The 24,280-nt window shown below is 40.4% G+C and overlaps 1 protein-coding gene across 2 annotated transcripts in view; it reads right to left on the minus strand.

Moving 5' to 3' along the window:
* Window positions 1-4,561: 4,561 nt before the first annotated feature.
* The window catches only part of ABCC5 (ATP binding cassette subfamily C member 5), an 85,203-nt gene continuing 65,484 nt past the window's right edge, over window positions 4,562-24,280 (minus strand). For both annotated transcript variants that reach the window (XM_073675307.1, XM_073675308.1), the window contains exons 17-30: window positions 20,830-20,932; window positions 18,692-18,876; window positions 18,372-18,518; window positions 18,163-18,292; window positions 16,400-16,553; window positions 13,764-13,892; window positions 13,477-13,663; window positions 12,469-12,558; window positions 11,298-11,487; window positions 11,041-11,200; window positions 10,655-10,733; window positions 10,257-10,370; window positions 6,089-6,253; window positions 4,562-4,842 (exon numbers count right to left, since the gene is read on the minus strand). In XM_073675307.1, coding sequence (XP_073531408.1) covers window positions 4,741-4,842; window positions 6,089-6,253; window positions 10,257-10,370; window positions 10,655-10,733; window positions 11,041-11,200; window positions 11,298-11,487; window positions 12,469-12,558; window positions 13,477-13,663; window positions 13,764-13,892; window positions 16,400-16,553; window positions 18,163-18,292; window positions 18,372-18,518; window positions 18,692-18,876; window positions 20,830-20,932 — 1,935 coding nt within the window. In that variant the 3' untranslated portion in view covers window positions 4,562-4,740. The remainder of the gene's footprint in view (window positions 4,843-6,088; window positions 6,254-10,256; window positions 10,371-10,654; window positions 10,734-11,040; window positions 11,201-11,297; window positions 11,488-12,468; window positions 12,559-13,476; window positions 13,664-13,763; window positions 13,893-16,399; window positions 16,554-18,162; window positions 18,293-18,371; window positions 18,519-18,691; window positions 18,877-20,829; window positions 20,933-24,280) is intronic.

The following is a 24,280-nucleotide window of genomic DNA, read 5'->3' on the forward strand; positions in this document are numbered from 1 at the left end:
CTTTATGGAGAATTATAGTAGTTAGGACAACTCTCATATCGAAGGAAGAGGCATTGACAATAGTTTACCTCAACTATTTCAGGATTACGGGCTGATCCATTGAGCGCTGCAGAACTCACTGGGCAATGAGTAAGAGTTGTGGTCTCCCAAGGTAGAATAAGGAGTCCTGCTATATGTCAAAATTAATAAGCAGTCTGGCCACAACTCTGAACAAGGCAATATTGCTGTTAATAACTAATCTCCTACATTCCAGTAGTAGCATGGTCACAGGTACACACCCATGGGCTGCCTCTAAAGACCCGGTTCCTCTAACCTAAAGAAGCTTTAGGCAGTATATAAGAAAGCTCCATTCATCTATACATGGTCACCATGTAAAGGTCTTGTCATACAACAGAGTAGCTTTATCTTGCATAAACCATTATGGAGGAACACTGCCAAGATCCCTAATGACACTCATGTCTAATCAGTTCAGATGGAAAAGTCTCACATTTTATCTTTAACAGCACCTCATATAAAGAGGAAGAGAATTGCAAGTGGACCTTTTTAGCCGTAGAATACTGGAACAGTGTCCGACCTGCATTGAATAAGCAAGGAATGTGAAAGTGAGTTTTGGATCTAGGCCCATTTTCAGTCCAAAGATGGCACCCTGGGATCTGAATCCAGTGCTTACGGCTCTAACAAGCCTTTGCTTCAACCCATGGATTCAGGGTCTTCACATTAAAGACTATTATCCCGGTGGCCCTGACTTCAGCATGGTAAGTTAGTGACATTCAAGCTTTGTCGGTTAATCCTTTGTTTATACAGATCCTAGAAGATGGGCCGGTTCCAGAACTACCCTATCTTCCGAAGATGGCTTCCAATTTCCATAGAAGTCAGGAAATTGTGCACCCTACTTTCTGTGCTAATCTGGGGAATCCATGGCAGAACAATAAGAAAGCGGATGTCCCCATCAAGCATTTTGTAAGGTTGCGATTCAGTTTTCACCTTGCACCTGATATAGACACTATAGGCTTGATCTGGGATCTTCTGCTGTCCTTTCCTTTAGGAAAACTGTGCTACAGGCTGTGGTTCCACCCTAACTTTAAAGTTTTTTCTCTGTAAATCTCTCGTTGTGGTGCAGTCATGGGTGATCAGAAAACACTAAATTACTTACCGGCAATGTGATTTTCCTGAGCCCATAACAGCACCCTTATATTCCCTCCCATCACTGGTAGAAGTTGATCACTTCATTTCCTTCGTGGTGTTTGATTCACGCGGTGTGTAGAAGGAAAAATCATGGGATATATAACTATTAAGTAGTGTCCTCTCATGCTCTGTAAACAACTGAGGTGGTGGAGAAGCGTCGCCCTTTTATTCTGTAGGTTTCCTGTCCTGGAAGGGGGGATCCCCTCTCTCATTGAGGTGCTGTCATGGGCTCAGGAAAATCAAATTACCGGTAAGAAATTTAGTGTTTTCTATCTAGGATACTGTGGGGGTTTTTATTGTTTACTGGATACTATAAATTACCGAGGATCGTACTCTTCATTGGCGTACTTGCATTCCTTCATATTCAACGACAGTTATCCTATGCTTGGTGCTGTCCTCTCTTGTTTGTTTTACTCAATATATTGCTGTCAGCTTCATCTCTCCCCCATTGTACTGCTCTCACCTCAAACTGTCCGCTCTCTTCCTAAATAGTATGCTGTATGACAGCTCCACCTATTCCTTCTCTGATACGGCCCACACTACCATAGGTGAGAGGATGGGTTTCTGTATCATCTCACTGGCTACATGCTGCAACTTCTGCCCTTTCTGCAGTGTAGTCCTTGCATACTGCTCAAGTTAGGTAACTTACCTCTGAAAATGAGTGCATGACATGTAACTGTGCAGCCCTTAGGGGGGCTGTCTACATAAAAATAACCCAGGTATGTGCTCCAAAACCAGACAGGACATAATAAAGAGCAACTGAGCTACAAACCTATGTATTTATCTCACATTCTGATGAAATGACAGGTATGACTTTACAATTTTATTAAAGATACGATTGTCTCTTGGAATCCTTCTTATACATGAAAAATATCGCTTATGTCAACATCTTTTAAATAAAATGTTAGATAAGCATCCAGTTCTTCTCTAGGTACCCATACATCTTAGATAACTGTTGTTTGCCCAACAGCTAGTTCTGCCACTTCCTTTATAGCTGTATGGCTGTGTGCCAACGATGCGTTTTTCATGCGTTTACGCTGCGGAATTTCCACAGCGTAAACGCTTGGTAAACCTTCCCCCATCGTCTCCAATGCAATTCCTCACTTTCAATGCCCATGCTGCGGATTTTTCCGCAGCGTCTATGCTGCGCTCAAAAATCCGCAGCATGTCCATTAATTTTACGGAAGCGCTGCGTTTTCGCCGCCATTGACTTGCATTAGAACGCGCCAATTCCGCAACACTGCATCTGTACTTGCGTAATTGACGCGTTCTAATGTGCGGATGGTACCCGGGTGAGGAGGACAGGAGACTCTCCTCCACACCCAGGTACCATAAAAAAAAGAATAAAATAAAAAATAAAGATTATATTCACCTTCCGACGGCCCCCGGACTCCTTCTCTTCGCTTGCAGACAGATCGCGCAGGACTGAAGGACCTGCGCTGACGTCACAGTCATGTGACGGCAGGTCTTTTCAGTACAGCTTAGCGCGATCTGCCGGCAGCCAGCACAGGAGCACTGCAAGTCTCAGGGGCCATCGGAAGGCAAGAATTAGGTTTATTTTTTTTTTATTTTTAACCACTCTCTCGGGTCACACTATATAAATCCATGCCGTTTGCATGGATTTATATAGTGTGACCTAGTTGTCACAAGCACTTTCCAAGTGATGCTAATCGCTTGGAAAGCGCTTGTCAACCCGCATGCGGAAATGCCAGTGAATAATGCTCCATTTCCGCATGTCCCTGGCAGGAAAAAGCATGTACAATCCGCATGTGTTTTTTTCTGCCAGGGAGATGCAGAAACGCTCAGGAAAAAATCCTGAGCATTTCTGCATCGTGGGCACATAGCCTATGAGTGGTTGGTTGTCAGTATTTTGCACCTGTGATATCTTATATCATGTAGGCTTACTGCATCCTGCAGTTCATTAGTATTGTGAACTGGTATTGGAAAGTACAGCTGCTTTTTTTTTTCTGTGATGACCGATTTTTCTCTCCTCCATCATCATAATCTTTTAGAGGCGACCCTGGGACTCCCATTCACATTAGGTGGTTGCCCAGTTTGGTACACTTTAATGTCTTTGGGGGCCTTAAAGGCCTGTGTTACAAGATGACCCTTTGTAGTGCAAATGAAGCAATAGAAAAATACATTGGGCAGACAGGTTTATTATAGAAAACACCTTTGTTTTTGTACAGTATAAGGCTTTGAGACTATTTGCGTTAGATGTAAGTTTCACCAGGCAGACATAATATATATGCTTTGGCTTTTCCCTAAGTTCACAAGACATTGGGAGGAACTAGTCAATATAATGAATTCCATTTCCCATCTCTTACTTTGTCACTTTATGCACTCTCAGTATGTGGATAACCTACCCAACACCAGAACCACTTAAGGTGGTTGTGGCTCGTCTACTATATTACTAGAAAACTCATAACCCAAGATTGTTTCCAAAAGAACCCACATAGATTACAGGAGTTCCTTGGTAAACTTAAGGAGGCGTTTAACACTTGAAAACAGTATTTATAGAAATAAGCGCTGGGGTAAACATTTTTGAACTTTTATAGGACTCTAGACTTGATAGGTCTTGCCTGACCCCTTTCAATATGACTAAAATAGAATTATTCATTTTTGAGATGGTGCAAGTCAGGTCTTACAATGGTTCCATACTTTACTGTTTCAGTGTTTGAAATTAATTCTGAACCATTAATTCATTTTATTCTATACTTAAGATTTTCAATTTGCTCTTGGTTTTTATGGTCAATTTTGACAATTCATGTAATTGGACTGTAGTGTCTTCATGTACAATTCTGTGGTGTTACTGGTTTATATGGAAGCTTAGTGCACCCACACATCACAACCCCAGATAGGAATTGGAACTCTTCAACTTTTTCATATTATGGACTAATCCAACAAAATTCTCCTGATCCTGAAGAAAGTACTATCATAGTAGTGGTCCCCCAAACACTATTGAAAATTGGCCCCCTTCAGTTGACTCCCACCCTACCATCTCCCATTGCTAATTGGTTAAATATACAAAACGTTTTATATAAAAATTGTGAAAACACATTTACAGTCAAACGTTTGCATAAAATCCACACCCATATATTTCAGTTAACCCAGTGCTCATTTTAATATAAAATAAACCAGCTTACATCTTCACAGTAAATATAGGCTATATACAGACGCATGTAGAAAGCTTCATTCTAAGCTGGCTACATACAGAAGTATGGTTGCCTGAACCATTTTAATTATTTTCAGTGCATTTCATAACGAAAACGCATATATTTTTACCTTTAGTAGTAGGAATAAATACAATAGAACATGAATATTCTTTCAAACGGTTAAAAAAAATATCTAAATCAGTCCTGAATTGGTTTGTGCTAAAAAAAAAAAAAAATAAAAAAAAAAAATCTAAAACAATAGAAGGAAAATTAAAAAGGCAAAATATACCATATTTTCAGTCAAGAGAAAAAAAAAGGTAGGGATTGAGCCTGCCACAGGCAGGGAATGAGAAGCAGCGCACAGCCCCGCGATGTGGGGTTTAGCTGAGGTGCTCATTATTTAGCCCTTCACGGTAATCTTGTTATCTGCTGCAGCAAACATAGAGTAGAAACGAGTATTCTCATTGGAAAGCAAGGCAGACGGTGTGTCAAATTCCATAACCTGTAACCAATAAAAACACATTAGTGACATAAAAAATGCAAAGGTGCACCCATATCATTAATAATTAACATTTTTAAAGGATTATTTGCAAGTTCTTTAAGGAGTAAAAATGAAAAGTGCTTTGAGTGGTGCGCTCCTGAAAACACATAATTCAGCCACTACACTTTTTTTTTTAGTATAATGTAAGGTAAGGATTAGTGCTCTTTGGTAGTCGGTAGCGTACACTCAGGTGATGAGATCTGGTCCAAACAAGTTAACTTTATTGTGTTTCTTAAACTTCAGGAAGACACCAAACAAGAACACAGCCTTTTCTAGGCAAAAAGATATACTAAAGAAAACAGTCCATATACCGCAGATTACCACTAGTTCCACAAGAATCTGCAAAGGATCACAAGTCTTTCCAACTTCACTGACAGACCACCTCTGAAACAGCTCAGGCGCATTTTAAATTAACTACATTGGACATATGGGAGCACCCAGTCCCAATCAGCTCCTCTATCTGCTCCTAAAGCCCGGACCCAGATATATATATATATATATATATATATTATATATATATATATATATATATATATATATTTATATTTATATATTTGCTAGAACCTGCTCTCCGGGCTTCAAATCACCGAGACCAACCTAGCTGACACTATCTCCCCATCCAGGACCTGTCCAGCTGCATCCTTACAATACCTACAACATATGTTTATGACTCTGCTGTTTTCATTTATTTCAGAATTAAATAGTAGCATCTGAAATCAAACAGTTTGAAAGCTTCTGAGAGTGGCTGATAATTCATTATTAGTGGATTTTGTGATTAATCTGCAGACTGGCTCAAAAAACAACTTAATTTCCAAATAGTCTTAGTCCGAATTCAGACAACTGATTATCAGTACGAATACGGACCATGATTGCCAGTCAAACCACAGGTCTAGTGACCTGGACTCAGCAGTCTCATAGGTCGTGCAATTTGTGAAACCGGCCTTATAGACTTGCATTGGGCATATATGTGCTCTTTACCATGGCTGTGTGAAAGGCGTATCAAAATGCTGAGACAATCAGACCAAAGACAACAAGATAACAAAGAATAACAAAGACATGTAGGTCTGTGCGGGAGCTGGATACACAAAATGAAATAGTATTTTTAAACAATATTACTCACAAGGTCATGTAGTAACACGGTTAACAATTAATGAATACTTCATTATATCCACAATAAAAATCCCATTGCTAGATTCTTTTCACTAACCTGTCCTTGTGCTAGCACCATAATACGGTCACAACCAAGTACAGTGTTGAGACGGTGAGCTATGGTCAACATTGTGCAGTCTGAAAATGCCTCCCTTATAGTTTCCTGGATTAAAAGGTCCGTCTCTGCGTCCATGGCAGCTGTGGCTTCATCAAGAATGAGAATCTAACACCGAGCATAAACAATCAACGTTAATGTAAATTTAAAGCCTTACAAAAAACTCAATCTTATTTAATTTACAACGCAAACAGCATAAAATGCAGTGAAACTATGCTTTAAAGGGTGATCCAGCTTTGTAATAAAGCCCTTCCTATACATCAGGGCTATCTATACTCCCCACGGAAGGTGCTTCTTTAACAGAGTCCTAATTCTGATGAACTTCATACTCACTCAGTAAAGATTACGGGCTATATACAACCGCATAATCATTTTTCTTTTTAGCTGTTCCCATGCAATTAAAATAAAAAATGAGGCAACTTTGTAATAGGTCCCAAATATTTTCAGAATAGTTTTAATTTCTACAGCTCTATGTAGAAGTTTTCACCAGTTTTCAACTTTCTGCTAAAATACATTCAGTAGGTTACTAATAAGTAGGAATGAAAGAAAGTACGATTGCAAGATCCAAATGTACAGGGTTTATTTTTTTGTCTGTTAACATGGAAAAGTAATTGTAAAGGTTTTTTTTCTAGATACATTGACTTAATAAAAATCACTTTGCAACAAGAATGTTTAAAGACATATAAATAAGGAATTTATATTCTGAGCCCAAATAGGGATAATGATAATAATGTCTGTAAAGCGCTGCGGAATATGATGACACTATATAAGTAAGCATAATACAGTTATATGAAAAAGTTTGGGCACCCCTATTAATCTTAAGCTTAATGTTTTATAAAAATTGGTGTTTTTGCAACAGCTATTTCAGTTTGATATATGTAATAACTGTTGGACACAGTAATGTTTCTGCCTTGAAATGAGGTTTATTGTACTAACAGAAAATGTGCAATTTGCATTCAAACAAAATTTGACAGGTGCATAAGTATGGGCACCCTTATCATTTTCTTGTTTTAAATACTCCTACCTACTTTTACTGACTTACTAAAGCACTTTTTTTGGTTTGGTAACCTCATTGAGCTTTGAACTTCATAGCCAGGTGTATGCAATCATGAGAAAAGCTACTTAAAGTGGCCACTTGCAAGTTGTTCTCCTGTTCGAATCTCCTCTGAAGAGTGGCATCATGGGCTCCTCAAAACAACTGTCAAATGATCTGAAAACAAAGATTATTCAACATAGTTGTTCAGGGGAAGGATACAAAAAGCTGTCTCAGAGATTTAACCTGTCAGTTTCCACTGTGAGGAACATAGTAAGGAAATGGAAGAACACAGGGACAGTTCTTGTTAAGGCCAGAAGTGGCAGGCCAAGAAAAACATCAGAAAGGCAGAGAAGAAGAATGGTGAGATCAGTCAAGGACAATCCTCAGACCACCTCCAGAGAGCTGCAGCATCAACTTGCTGCAGATGGTGTCACTGTGCATCGGTCAACTATACAACGCACTTTGCACAAGGAGAAGCTGTATGGGAGACTGATGCGAAAGAAGCCGTTTCTGCAAGCACGCCACAAACAGAGTTGGCTGAGGTATGCAAAAGCACATTTGGAGAAGCCAATTTCTTTTTGGAAGAAGGTCCTGTGGACTGATGAAACCAAGATTGAGTTGTTTGGTCATACAAAAAGGCGTTATGCATGGCGGCAAAAAAACACAGCATTCCAAGAAAAACACTTGCTACCCACAGTAAAATTTGGTGGAGGTTCCATCATGCTTTGGGGCTGTGTGGCCAATGCCGGCACAGGGAATCTTGTTAAAGTTGAGGGACGCATGGATTCCACTCAGTATCAGCAGATTCTTGACAATAATGTTCATGAATCAGTGACAAAGTTGAAGTTACGCAGGGGATGGATCTTTCAGCAAGACAATGATCCAAAACACCGCTCCAAATCTACTCAGGCATTCATGCAGAGGAACAATTACAATGTTCTGGAATGGCCATCCCAGTCCCCAGACCTGAATATCATTGAACATCTGTGGGATCATTTGAAGAGGGCTGTCCATGCTCGGCGACCATCAAACTTAACTGAACTGGAATTTTTTTGTAAAGAGGAATGGTCAAAAATACCTTCATCCAGGATCCAGGAAATCATTCAAAGCTACAGGAAGCGACTAGAGGCTGTTATTTTTGCAAAAGGAGGATCTACTAAATATTAATGTCACTTTTCTGGTGAGGTGCCCATACTTATGCACCTGTCAAATTTTGTTTGAATGCAGATTGCACATTTTCTGTTAGTACAGTAAACCTCATTTCAAGGCAGAAACATTACTGTGTCCAACAGTTATTACATATATCAAACTGAAATGGCTGTTGCAAAAACACCAATTTTTATAAAACATTAAGCTTAAGATTAATAGGGGTGCCCAAACTTTTTCATATAACTGTAAATTATAAAGGGAATCTGTCAACAGATTTTTGCCATCTAACCTGAGAGCAGCAACATGGAGAAACAAGAGACCTGATTTCAGCTGTGTGTCACTTACTGGTCTGATTGCAGTAGGTAATATCACTATTTTATCAGCAGATTATCACTAGAGGACCACTAAACGAGTCCTCCATATTCATGATCTCTGTATAACCTCGCACCCACCAACTGATTGGCAGCTGTCTGCCAAATGTACAGTGTACAGAGAAATGTGTCAGTGTTGTGAGAGGTTTATGCACAGCTCAGCATTCAGAGAACGGATAGATCTGCAACAGATAAAACAGGGATTTTATCATAACTGCAGAAAGCAGCCCAGTAAGTGATACATCATGTTGCTTTCTGATGGGGTAGCAAAAATCTGGTGCAGATTTAAGCAGACTCCTTATGCACATACAATGTGAAAATACAGCAGTTCATATATACCTCATGTCTATGTTCAATGTTGTGTGTGTTCAAGAAATGTATATTAAGTTCCCAGTTCTGCTCTAGCTTCAACTCACCATGATCATGGTCTTGTATTAAAAGGAATCTGTCATATCAAAAACGCTATTAACCGGCAGATATAGGGATAATATGCAGGTTAATAGCTTACTAAAGCAGTGTGGCTGCTGCATTGAGAGCTCAGATACGAGTAGGAAATGAACTTATTCCTCTCGGGAGCCTCCGAATTTCAGTCATAGAGGCATGGCCGGTGTGGCTTTAGTCACCACTAGTACACTGCCCTGACACACTGCTAAGCCAGCTGTCAGTCAGTGCTGGGGCGAGGCTATAGCCACAGCTTACTATGTACTGCACAGTAACTGAAGCCTCCATGACTGAAAGCTTGGGGGTGCTGCAAGGAACAACCCCTTTAAGAAGAGCGGGGAAAAGAAAAGGCAAGAATATCCTTATCCTCTAAAATATGTAATTCACTAGCACAACATCCAGCTCTAGCTGATCTTCAAATGGGTAGGAAAATTTTTTAAAAAGTATTATACAGTAGTTTTGATATGGAATTTCAAGGTAAGTACACAAGTCCTATCAGGTCCAAGAAATCTTTTTAATAAAGCATGTGGTCTGTATTGGGAAATCTGGTGATAGATCCTATTTAAATAGAATAAAAAGCATTACACTAAGCAGCAGACTTTCATCCCCATATACAGTGGGCCATGGTGGAGAGGTTGGAGTGTGTGGACAGGTGTCCTTTATACAGGTAAAACAGGTGCAATTAATACAGGTAATGAGTGCAGAGTAGGAGGGCTTCTTAAAGAAAACTAACAGGTCTGTGAGAGACAGAATTCTTGCTGGTGATCAAATATTTATTTCATGCAATAAAATACAATTACATTATTTAAAAATCATACAATGGGATTTTTTTTTTAGTTTCTGTCTCTCACAGTTGAAGTGTACCTACGATAAAAATTACAGACCTCTCCATTCTTTGTAGGTGGGAAAACTTGAAAAATTTTCCCCACTGTATAAATTCATGCAATTTTGAAGATGTTTCTACAAAGATATTTACAGCTTCCTTTATAAACTATAGGCATTATCAAACACAGATCAGCTTAACAGTATTTTTAATGACAGTAAGCACAGCAATACCTTCATTTTCATCAGCCCTGTAAAGATAACATTCTGATATACCCAGCAGCTGACTTACCTTACATCTACGTAATAAAGCTCGCGCTATGCACATTAACTGGCGTTCTCCCACTGAGAAATTCTCTCCATTCTCCAAAACTTCACTTTCAAGCTTGAGAGGTAGTTGGGCAACCTAGCATGAAGAAACCAATATGTTGTAGAAATGTAAAATAGTGAATGCTTCAAAAATGTGGCTGAATAGCATCTTAATTCAGTCACTTAAAGGGAACTGGTCATTGTATTTGAAAGCCGACTAGGGACTGTGTCTCCTGGCTGACTAGTCCAGCGCTGCCCCCAGGGAGCTTCTCCGCGCCCTGCTCTCGTTGACTGACAGGTCTCAACATAGCTACACACAAGAGAGACCTCTCAATCTAATGATGGGTTTCCTTTAAAATATAAGTGCGGATATTAACTTACACATTCCTTCATGTGTGTCCTTTCCAGGGCATCCCAAATCTGCTCCTCCGAGTATTGATTAAAAGGATCCAAGTTGGAGCTAGGGATTTAAAGTAATGAATATTATAATTTTGTTACAGAAATTGGAGATCTGGTTTGCAGATAAACATTCTGTAGAGAGAAAGTAACTCTTACATATGACGGTTCTATCTTTAAACCACCCCATACACGGCCTATTAGACAACATGTATGTTGCCACCCCCCAGAACATCTTGGTACTATGCATATGCAGCAAACAAAGTTTGGCTAACCGCTGACTGATTGTTTCATACTTTTAGCATTGAGAAGAACTATGACAAATTTTATGGGGAAAGAGATGGGACCTAGATTATTTTAAATGTGCTTACCGGACAGTGCCACTGAACAAGACAGGCTCCTGGGGTATAATAGATAGCTTGCTGCGCAAGTCTGCTAAGCCAATGTCACTAATGTTTACACAGTCTATTTTTATGCAACCATTAGAAAGTTCCACAAGTCGAAAAAGTGCCATGCCGAGAGAGCTCTTTCCTATGGGGCAAAATAAGGTTTAATAGTTAAAATGCAATAAGTCATCATGGAACCACACAATCCCATTCTTCATATATGTAATATATATTTCTCTCACCTGACCCAGTCCTTCCCACAATTCCAACCTTCTCTTTAGGCTTGATGGTAAAAGACACTTTCTTCAGTACCAAGGGTAGGTTTTCTCTGTATCTCATTCCTGCAGTTTCAAAAATGATCTCTCCCTCTTGGGGCCAATCTGCAGGAGGAGCCTTGTTCTTAATTCTGGCAGGAGCTTCAAGGGCCAATGTCTAAATGGAAAACAACAATTGTATGGGAATAATGAGCATCGGAAAACTCTTATTCATACACAATGCTGATCAACCTGACCTGGTGATCATGAATAAATCTCAGCAAAACGCCCTTAACAAAAACACACAGACTTCTCACAAGAACAAGAAATGGGTTCCTTGGCTGGGATCCACTACAATATTTGCTTAGATTAAATGAAAACTTAATAAATGTGTCATGTCCTCAAACGCTTAAACTATATAGTGTATAGCTGATATTTCTCTTATTGCTGAGCCCTTTTTTTCTAAGAACGCAGAGAATTCATAGACCGTGTCAGAGCAGCTCCAGCAGTGTGATCTTGTGACACATACAATATATCAGAACCTCAGGCTTTATTTTCACACTGCAAGCGGATAAAGAGGCAAAGGAACAAGCCAGCTTGCAGCAGACCCATAGAGGAAGCGGAGAACATCCAGAAGTCACCGATGTGAAGTTCCCGTCCTGCATACACATAAGTACTGCAAACCCTGCTTGGTTTTGTGAGACAATGTAAATCTCACAAGAGCAATCTGCTGGAGCTGCTGTGACATGGGTCATTGGACTGTGAAGGAGCAGCTCAGGTTCATGCCCCATTGACACAAGAAAAATAAGAGGTGCAGAGGAATCAGGAGCTCTAAAAGCTAGACTGTCAATTTTAGGTTCTTGATGACATGACAGGTCCTCTGATCACAACACTGAAAATCTGTTACAGAAAGCACAAAAAGTAGTTATGAACATGAACACGTATGCCTAGAACATGTGATGCAAAAATCAGTGATATTGGTGATCTATCCTTAAAATAGGTCATCAATATCAGATCGGTGGGGGTCTTACGAGCAGCAACTGCTACCACCGGAGATAATAGCTGATTGGTGGGGGTGTCAGACCATCATCAATCTGATATTGAGGATAGGTCATCAATATCTAAGTAGTGGACAACCCCTTTTAACACTGATGCTTACCTTGATGTAATGACTGATGCGTTCTACTGATGTGAATCGAGCTTCTGTTTCTGATGCAAGTCGGACTGTAAACTGGAATAGTCCTGTCAACTGGAATACAAAACATAAGAACAATAAAGCTTAAAACCGATGCATTACTAAAAACTTCGCAAAATCTTCACAAATGCACGAAAGAAAGTTATGACTCTGTAATTCAAAATAGATAGTTTAAATGAGTGTACCCTATCTGGCATATTTATGCCATACCCAGAGAGCTAAACAAAGAGATTCATGTTCGCAGCCACCTCTCTACTCCTGATAGACGTGGGTCCCAGATGTGGGACCTGCATCTTCTGAGCATTTATGGCATATCCTGTCGATAAGACAACCCCTTTAACAACAGACAGCAACTTCAACATGACTATGTATGCACAATGCTGGTTGGTAAGTAAAGTCTTGACATGACAAAGGGGTTGTCCAATCTAAAACTACAAACTATATAGAGCGACTGCAGACATGCATACTCCCGGCCACATTTTGACTAGATGGGCACGGTCTCGCTTAATGCAAGTGTATTGAGCGATGCCGGAAACTGTCTAATCGGAATGTAGCCTGGCGTATCGCATATTTGCGGCCACATGACTGCCACTCCTGGCACCTGAAAATCCTCGTAGCATGCAGGGTGTGTGATGACAAAGTGAAGATTCACAAGTCTGCAGTCACAGAGTAACTGCAGACTTTTAGTTGAATACTGGACAACCCCTTTAAACATGACTGTTCAAAGATACAGCTTGCGTGTTATGAAATATATCAAATTGAAGCAAAATACTGCAACACAATTATGAAATGTCAGAACAATGGCACGTCATTGCTCACATAGTGACATTGGGTGAAATTTGCCATGCAGAGTCATAAAACTGAACAAACTAATCTCTTTGATCAAGGTGGCAGCAGTGTAGAATATAAATGGCCTGTCCAGAATGGGAGAATAACACAATACAAATCCAATGAAATAAATCCTTCACTAACCTGTACTGCGTACGACATTGCAAGTCCAGCGTATGCTGGAGAGATTTCCCCATGCATTAACACAATCATGAGGCCAGTAGTAGTGATTAGGGATATACTGATTATATCCAGGCGAATAGCCAACCAGCGCATGGCACAATTAAACAGATAGAAGGGGGCCTGGTTATTGTCCAACAACTCCTGATATCTGAAAAGTAATCAGAAAAATATAGGAGGGTGAGACAAGAAATTACTATAGTCTTCTATGAATATCAACCTTCTTCAACCAATGGCAAAAGGACACCGACCTGTGCAGAAACTCATGTCCTTTGCTGTATGCGTGAATGGTAGAAAGCCCTTGAATACTTGATGTTATGTGTGACAAGAATGGACTTTGCGTAATGTTATCCAGTCTCTTCAGCTCTCGAATGAACACCCTGTAACAGATGAATAGTATTCGTTACTTTTATCAATATACATTTGCATAATTTTTCACAACATATTAATGGATGTTTAATCCTTTGATGACAAGGGACTGTTATTGCCTATAGGCATTCCTAAATTATTGTTATAGTTGTACATTCATCTGGGGTACACATATACGGTAGGTTAGTGATTCACTAATATTTTATTCTTAGCAAAATGCAAAAAAAAATGTAATCAGGTGGTCACAGGTATGTGTATATATGAAATAGGTAAAACAAATAGAATAGACACAGCACTCTAATAAAAATAAAAAATATGTGAAAAAAAGTGGACTTTATTCCCCCAGGTACATGAGACGTTTCAGCTTCTCATTTGAAGCCTCTCAAGTAAATATTAAATAGGTTTATTAGATTTGGTTCAATGACCGCCATGTAATGTCATTTGTTAACGGTGTCCCTGTTTTACATTATTCGCCTTAATTTATATTTTCAGAGGGTTATTTTCATGTTAGACAATTAAGGCATATCCACAGAAGATGAGACCTGCAACTCTCTCTAGACCAGGGCTCACAGCTCCCCATCTCACAGCCATTGTGACTGGAGGGGTGGCAGTGCATGTCCAGATTGCTCCATTTGCTTCTCTGGTAGGCCTAAAAACAGTGCTGTAAAAGAATAAATCGGCTGTGTCTGGAACTCCTGTTCATGTTGCACATGTGAGACCACCTCTCCATTAACAGAGGTTATGAAATGTTAAGTGGAAACCCACATAGGCCCTAAAGATGGAATTGGCACATAGCAGATACTTGTTGCAAGCATTATGGCATAGCCACAGGATATATAATGGGAATTACTCTTTAAAATTCTTTTTAATTCCTTAAAAAGGTTGTCCACTACTTTACCATTGATGACCCATGCTTAGGAGAGGTCATCAATGTCTGATTGGTCGGGGTCCTACACCCGGCACTCCTACTGATCAGCTGTTCTTGGTGTACTACACACTCGTCTCCTATTCAAATCAATAGGAGGCAGATGTGCAGAACCCAGCTGCAGCTACTATCAGAAGTCAGAGAAACTCTGCAATTGAGCAGTTCCAGCCGGCGGCCCCGACACCAGCTGATCAGCGGGGGTGCTGGGTGTCGGACCCAGACCGATTAGACATTAATGATTTATCCTTAGGATAGGTCATCAATGCTAAAATAGTGGACAACCTCTTTGATATTACATATTTACAGCCCGTTGTCCGGACATACTTAGTATTTTCTAACAACAGGTATCATAGAAAGTACTAGTATCCTTTAGACCCAGGCTGTCTCCTCATATAAATGTATACATCCTCTCATCTGTTGCCTCCTGTACCCCAATCAATGGAAAATTATTCCCTTGTTTCCTGATAGCAACATTTAAGGGGTGATTACAGCCTTTGTCATGCTCTTGCTAGCCAGGGCACCTCAACTGTGTGCCATACTATTATGGTGGCAGCCCTTAAGGGGTAAAATTTTCATCTTCATCAAAACTGCAGTTAAAGAACATAACATTGCACCATTAAAGAAGCCCTTCCATTATTAGTTTTCTTCATTAAATGTGTGTATATGTGCATGTAATTTAGTGTGAGTGTATTAATATACTTACCTACTGCCATTGTGCTCCTCTTCTCAGTGACATCACTGCAATTCTAACTAGCTGGCTCACTGCATGAGCAAAAAGTATCTTTTATAATGCAAGTCTATGGTACCCCATTCCTAACACTCCATAGACTTACACGGTAAAACCCACTTCTGGGTCATGCAGAACACAACATGAATCTGAAGAGCGGTGACATCACTGAGAAGAGGAAAACGGCACTGGAAACTGGAGAGAGTGGTAGTCGGTGAGAATATCACTATATACCATACACACATACACTGCACTCACTATTCAGGGATTCGCCGGTTTCTGAGCCGGAACAGGAGGGTATGTATGAGTTATACATACTCCCGGGCAGGGCCCGTCTAGTGGGCATGCACTCACTCCATACACACCTTGCTCCGTCCAGTGATGCTGCCGGCCAGTGGGCGTGGTTGACTGGAGGGCGTGGCCTTACTTCATACAGATGTTTGGAAGCGAGGCCGCGCCCACTGGCCGAGAGTATGTATAACTCATACATATCCTCCGGTACCGGCTCAGAAATCGGTGATTCCCCGCAGCGGACAGTGCCTGCGCTGGGTGGGGATTCCCAAGTCACACAGAGTGGCTGCAGACTTATCGATTTGGACTGGACAACCCCTTTAAGGCTGTGCCACATATCTCCATGGACGGAGTCTGGTACCGCAAATCCTCTTAAATACTACCAATAAGGATGAGCTGCAACACCTGACACCATCCATGGACACACATGATTCTTGTGCTGGAAAAGAAGAAAAAAAGCCGATCCCTCTATTCTAACCCTGGAAAACCTGTTTAAATAGATCAACATTAACACAATGTACCCATGTAATAAGAGCTTATAACAGTCCCAGAAATGTCTGCAACATAGCACTTGCCTGGAAACAACATGCAAAATGGTGAACAAGATAATAAGTGGTCCGACGGCCAACAGGAACCATGGGAAGACACCAGATATGACTCCCAGACAGAAGAAAACTAGTATGACATTTTGAACAAACATTTCAGCTTGAAAGGGAAGGCGGACATCAACTGCAAAAAAAACAAACAAAAAACCCAGAATGATTAATGGTAATTAGCAAATGTATGACAAAGGTGGGGTCAGATCGGCAAAATACAATGTAATAGTTTATAAAGGAGTATCCTAAAAACATTCTAAAAGGTTTTTGTCAGAAAGTAAAATGTGACAAACAGTTTGATCAGAATTTGCCATCAGATCCACATAGGTTGCCCGCCACTGACAATTTTACAGGGGTTGTCTCACCAGTTACAACCACTTTCACAGGACTTTGGACAGACCTGGCAAACACCAAATTTTGCTGATGGAAGCTCTGTTTGGTGACTGATGCAGAGTAAAAGTGTGATCCTTTTTGTCTCCATCTTGCCAATATGTGCCCGCATACTGTTTATTTAACTGTGTGTGAAAGCACCGCAGACTGGGTCACCGCAGAAAAACGTGTACGGTGCGGTATATACTACTTTTCTTTTGCAATGGGTCAATACAGTAGATGGATTCCACAGTATCCATGCAGACTGTGCCCACTGAGTGGGGCGTACACCTCATGGAGGCCACAAACACCACATGTTCTTTTCTCTACACCTGACCAGGCATTATGCAAAGAACTGCAACACAGTGCCAGCTCCTTCACTGTCAGGAATGGGAGTGATTTATTTCTTTCTTATGACTCATTTGGACATTGTCTCAAACAAAAGAAATAGAAATTTTAGAAAACTTTGAAGGAGCTCATATTTGTGTGTTCAATTTTCCCAAAAAGTTCAAAATTGTTAAAAAAAATAATAATCAAAAATAAAACTAAGAATTATCAGTAGAGACATACTAACGGATGTAAGCAACAGATTCCTTTTTACCCAATTATGGTTGGATTCATATAGTGTTTTGTGTAATTTTTGTGGGTCAAACACTCTCCTTGAAGGGAACCTATCATGTCAAAAAATTCTATTAACCTGCAGATATGGGGTTAATCTGCAGGTTAATAGTGTTCTGAAGCCGTGTGGCCGTCACACTGAAAGCACTGCTACTGGGAGAAAATTAACTTTATTCCTCCCAGCAGCCTCCGGTTTTCAGTCTTAGTGGCGCGGTCGGCGCATCTTCAGTCTCCGCACTGTTCATAGTGAGCGGTGGTTGTAACAGCATCCCGGCACTTACTATGCTGCTTACTATGTTTTGAGTGGAGACTGCGCCTTTATGATGGAAAGTCAGAGGCTGCTGGGAGGAATAAAGTTAATTTCCTCCCAGTAGCCAGGCTTTTAGTGCAGCAGCCTCATGGCTTTAAAACGCCATTAACCTGCATATAAACCCCATATCTGCAGGTTAATATCGTTTTTGCTACATGACCTGTTCCCTTTAAAGTTACTTTAACCTTTACAGCAAACTTTCAAAAAAAAAAAATCTACATATACTTTTTTTTTTGAAGATTTTTTTAAATTTTTTAATTAAAGCCACAACATGCTCTGACTTTTTTCTAGTATCTACCCATAGGCTGCTGTATAGGACATGAAAAATTGCAGAAAAACCAACTCCACTTTTTAAACTCCTAGAAAATATTTCAAAATGCTGACTAAATAGTGTGTGAATGAGACCAATAGGTTACAACCTCTTCAAGAGTACAAGAAAACTCACCTTCATCCATGTCTTTAGAAAACCTGTTAAGAATCCGACCTGTAGGAGTGGTGTCAAAGAACTTCATGGGGCTCCGGAGAATGCGTCTAAAGAGTTCATCATGAAGTTTAGAAGAAGCTCGGAGAGTTCCCTGAAACCAATTAAAGGAAGGAACATTAATAATCCAAGCAGAGCAGTAGACCAACCAAAGATAACTGAAAATTCATTACCTTGACAAAGACAACGCCACGCACTGCTTTCAGGATCAGCATGACAACCATGGACAGAGCATAGATGCCAGTGTAATAGAGCATATGAGGATTGTCCTTCATGCTACTACTGACCACAGTTTCATTGTGTAACAGCACAGATGTGTTCTGTAAGAATACACAAGGTTTCCAAAAATCAGTTTCTACAGGAGGTAAACTACTTGTACAACACATTGCATGGTATCTCTCTCAATCCATAGGGCTATTCCATCCTGGATAATAAGGGTGTTTACAGTAGATACTGTTTTTACATCACATTTAGCATTAAATGATGATCTTACCCCGCTTCCTTGCTTAATCCAATAACTAAGCCACCAATTGCTGAATGCTGTGCTTCCAACATTGAGCACAAACAGGGCCATGATGACGAAAAATGCAAAAGGACCTCCAGCTGCCTGGATATAGACTCCATAAACTGACCAGGGCACTGATCCTTTGCCTTTCTCCTCCATCTGCATAAGCTGGCCTGTGGATTAGAAAAGCCAAAGAACATTATGTATAAAAAAACAGTATGATTGTTTTTAAACAAATCCTCATAACTTGGCACCACACTAAAGAGAACCTGTCACCAGGAAATTAGACCCTTAATTAAATGCATGTTTGTAAGGCCCTTTACTTTGCAAGTTATAGAGCAATTCATCTCTGAAGTTTTAATCGTAAGTCCAGTGAGCGGACACTGCTCTTCCAGCTTTCATGCCTGTCTTAATCAGTCTTTAAATGGCCATTACAAACAAGCCTTTAGTTAGGGGTCTCATTTCCTGATGACAGATTATCTTTAATGCAAGTATTAATTGCAGATTGTGGAATAAGAATCCTTCTCTCCAATAAACAAGACCAACACTGCCGTCTGAATGCCCATTTACAAATAACCATGATGAGCTGGTGTGATTTATTGGTTTCCAGGGGACCTTATTTAGTTAAGGCAATGGTCATGGATCACAACTGATTGTGCATACAGGAAAATTACAACTATTGAATCAGTGAATATATATGAATAAAATCTGAAATTTGCAATACATACGAGGGGCGTTCATTAAAGATTTCCCCTGACCCACTTCTATTTATCACAGGACGCTGAAACTTCACATGTGTAATGATATAATTCTCTATAGGTTAAGTGCCAATTTGCAACTCAGAACTGATAACAGTCTTGATTTTACAGGTGCTGAAGTGGTGTTAGGGTTGATAATGGACCCAGTGGAATACAGAGCAGTCATCAAGTTCCTTTACTTGAAAGGTCGCACACCAAAGGAGACGTTCCATGAGATGAAAGAGGTTTATGGTGATTCTCCATCATATGATGTAGTCAAGAACTGGCATCGTCAATTGAAATGTTGCCAGACTTCGGTGCAAACAGCTCTAATTCCAGGGTGACCCCACTCTGCTATTGATGAACACACCATCCGGCAAGTGGAGGTCGCCATTTTGGAAAATCGCCATGTAACCATTCGCCACCTAGCCCAAAATGTAAATATTAGTGTGGGGTCCGTGCAAAAAATCATCCAAGACCATCTTCACATGCATAAGGTATCCGCTCGCTGGGTTCCCCGGTTGCTCACACCTTTCCAGAAGCAGGAAAGAGTCGAATGCTCTCAGGCTCGATTGACGATGCGCCATGGAAACCAGGAGGACTTTTTCAACAGACTGATCACACAGGATGAAAGCTGGGTCCATCACTAGGATCCTGAAACTAAAGTCCAGTCGATTCAATGGAAGCATCATGACTCACTGCCTGCAAAGAAGGCACAAGCACAACCCTCGGAAGGCAAGGTCATGCTCACAGCATTTTGGGACTAGCACGGAGTAGTATTGATGGATTTCCTAGTAAATGGTACCATGATCATTGGGGCATACTATGCTTCACTGCTACGGAAATTGCGGGAGGCCATCAAAACCAAGAGACGTGGCATGCTCACCAAAGGTGTCCGCCTTCTGCAAAACAATGCACCAGTTCACAACTCACATGTTGCCCAAATGGAAGCAAGCACCTGTGGCTTTCAAATTCTACCACATCCCCCTTATTCACCCGACCTCGCGTCATCGGACTTCCACCTCTTTCCAAAAATGAAGTTATTTTTGAAAGGCAAGCATTTTCCAGATGATGAGACTGATTTCCGAAGTCACAACGTGGCTTTTGGAGCAACCTGTCGACTTCTACAAGAGAGGTGTTTACAGTTGCTTAAATAGATGGGAGAAGTGCGTGTCCCTAGGTGGCACCAATGTAGAGAAGGACTAATAACTGTGCCAAGTTTCATTGCTCTCAGTCTACAGGAAGTGGGTCTGGAGAAATCTTTAATGAACGCCCCTCGTATGTCCCTATGATCAGACTTGTAAATGATGGCATATGTAATACAAAACTACCTTAATACAAAAAACTTCTGGTAGGTGACAAACTGCTACTGATGTAGGAATAGCTCACCATCTTCCTTTTTTGTGACCTTCTCTTTCTTCACAGACCCCGACTTGTTTCCTTTGTCTAAAGGCTTTTTTAATGAACTGCTCACATTCTTTTTGAGACTCACCTGCAGAAAAAATACACATTAACATTTTTCAAATAAGACCACAGGGAAAGTATAAACAAAACACAAATGATTAAACATATGCAAAATCTGGTTTCAGTGCAAAGCCAAATTCTATATATACTTCTGCTCCTGTATAGACCAAACGGTGAGCTTCTACCAAATCACTGGTTTCAGTGAAGGTGTAAAAACTTGATAACAAGATAACTTGATAACTTATAACTTCTTGAAAACTTCTAACAGTATCCCAGAGGTCAATGTATTTAGCTGGAAAGCCCCTTTAATCTTCGGGTAGCACAATAATCATATCCTTCTATGCATATTAAATAAAGGCTTGTTCCCAGAATCTAAAGTTATTGAATATCCATAAGATAAAGTATAAATTACTGATCACCCCCCAGCAAACTTTGAATCCTGAGAACAATGCTCGGCAGAGCCCCATCAGGAATGAGGCAGAGGTGTGCTTGCTTGACTTCTGCTGCATTGACTGTCTAGGAGATTGCCAAAAATAGAGCTGTACTCTTCAGCTGTTCCATAGACAATGAATGGATAACTTTAGATTCTGGAAATAACCCTTTAAACAGATCACTTGAATAATTGACTGAGCAGGGTCACATTGCTGCATCCAAAGTACAAAATGCTCAGCTTACAAAGGAGAATCCTAAACAAAGATTCCCTTTAAAGTGTCATGCAAAAATCTCCTGTATGTTACATTAATAGGGCAAAGGATTACATAGTCGGTTCCCGTGTTATGAAATAAATTAAAACAGGCTTGCTGTTCTACTTAAAAAATAAAAAAAAATTAGAAAATGAGAGGGACGTTTTTAAAACTTTAAATTGAGACATAGTCCATTCTCTAACCCCGTGGATTCAGCGCCTGCTGATCTGGTGGTCTGTGGTGCCAGGACAAGAAACAATGAGGTCCCATTCACAAGCCTCAGCGGTTAGGAGACCGAAGAAAAGGACGACATTGCTTATAGTTGTGGCACAGACCACAAGAGTGGCATATGTTATGTCCATAGATGTAAGAGCGGATGAGTATGCCTTACATCATTTTAAAAACATCCCTTCCATTTCTTTTCCACCTGTTGGGCAACTCATTTAAAGGAAGCCTGACAGCTGATACATGTTGCCGTACATAAGTCATAAGTCTGGGGTGGTCGCCCACCTTTCTCAGCATTAAAAGGAATCAGTCACCAAGGTTTTTGCCACCTAATCTGAGAGCAGCATAATATAGAGAGAGAGAGACAATTATTCCAGCGATGTGTCACTTATGGACCTGCTTTAGTTTTGATAATCTCCTACTGAAACAAAAATCATTATCACTTGAGGACTAGTAAACCTGCTGACCAATTGGCAAGTTGGTGCCTATGCACAGTGTACACAGAAAGCTGCCAATCAGTGGTGTGGTCGGGGTTATACAGAGCTCAGCATTCAGAGAACTGGTAGATTTGCAGCAGATAAAAAAGGAATTTTTATCAAAACTGCAGCAAGCAGCCCAGTAAGTGATACATTGCTGAAATCAGGGTCTATGATGGGGTAACAAAAACCTGTTGACGGATTTCTTTTAACTGTTGGCTCTATACAGATACACCTCAGCCTGTCAATCACATCTAAGCGGAACCAATAAATAAAAAAAATAACATTCTACTTTATCTAACTGATATCTGCTAAATAGTACCGAATTTTTTTGGTTTAACAGGAGAGGGGATCTGAATACATAGTGTGCTGACATTCCACATGAGAGCACAGTTTTATGACAGATCTGCTTTAAATACTAATGGATTAAGGGCTTTGTAAAGGTTAAAGGAAGTCAGGGTTCATTAAATGTGATTCTGTGAAGAAAAAATTAAGAGAAAACCTTATTCCCATCTTCTAAATTTATGACATCTCCACAGGATAGGCAATAAATATATAGTGGAGGCTGGTCCCACCAATGGGACCACTGGTTATCTCAAAAATGGGGGCCCATGTCATGCTGCTGTCTGTGGAGAAGTGGTCAGAATTCCCATACAAATTAAAGGAAATTCTGACCACCAATTCACTGATAGCAAGCAATGGGGCCCCCATTGGTGAGACGTCCGTCTATTATACATTTATGGAGAATCCTGTGCATAAGTCATAAAAGTATGAGATGCATCTCATTTAGAACTGTAGCCTTTTCTGATAAGCCCCATATGCCTCTCCTAAACCGCTCTAAATTACCTCTGAAATGATTTCTGACAAGGAGTTCCAGTGCTCCAAGTTGGCGGAGGTATTTACTGGGGGTTACGGCTGCTTGTGTCATGTTAGTGTATTCTGCAAGGCTCTAAAGCTTCTTATTCATAAGGAGAAAAACATATATAGACACATAGACCCAAAGTTTGGACACAACTTCTCATTTAAAGATTTTTCTGTATTTTCATGACTATGAAAATTGTACATTCACACTGAAGGCATCAAAACTATGAATTACCACATGTGGAATTATATACTTAACAAAAAAGTGTGAAACAACTGAAAATATGTCTTATATTCTAGGTTCTTCAAAGTAGCCACCTTTTGCTTTGATGACTGCTTTGCACACTCTTGGCATTCTCTTGATGAGCTTCAAGAGGTAGTCACCGGAAATGGTTTTCACTTCACAGGTATGCCCTGTCAGGTTTAATAAGTGGGATTTCTTGCCTTATAAATGGGGTTGGGACCATCAATGGTGTTTGTGCAGAAATCAGGTGGATACACAGCTGATAGTCCTACTGAATAGACTGTTAGAATTTGTATTATGGCAATAAAAAAGCAGCTAAGCAAAGAAAAACGAGTGGCCATCATTACTTTAAGAAATGAAGGTCAGTCAGTCCAAAAAATTGGGAAAACTTTGAAAGTGTCCCCAAGTGCAGTTGCAAAAACCATCAAGCGCTACAAAGAAACTGGCTCACATGAGGACCACCCCAGGAAAGGAAGACCAAGAGTCACCTCTGCTTCTGAGGATAACTTTATCCGAGTCACCAGCCTCAGAAATCGCAGGTTAACAGCAGCAGAGATTAGAGACCAGGTCAATGCCACACAGAGTTCTAGCAGCAGACACATCTCTTCAACAACTGTTAAGAGGAGACTTTGTGCAGCAGGCCTTCATGGTAAAATAGCTGCTAGGAAACCACTGCTAAGGACAGGCAACAAGCAGAAGAGACTTGTTTGGGCTAAAGAACACAAGGAATGAACATTAGACCAGTGGAAATCTGAGCTTTGGTCTGATGAGTCCAAGTTTGAGATCTTTGGTTCCAACCACCGTGTCTTTGTGCGACACAGAAAAGGTGAACGGATGGACTCTACATGCCTGGTTCCCACCGTGAAGCATGGAGGAGGAGGTGTGAT

Source organism: Phyllobates terribilis, unplaced genomic scaffold (assembly GCF_046119375.1).
Source record: "Phyllobates terribilis strain yellow unplaced genomic scaffold, ASM4611937v1 Scaffold_3__8_contigs__length_932513732, whole genome shotgun sequence".
Taxonomy (NCBI): Eukaryota; Metazoa; Chordata; class Amphibia; order Anura; family Dendrobatidae; genus Phyllobates; species Phyllobates terribilis.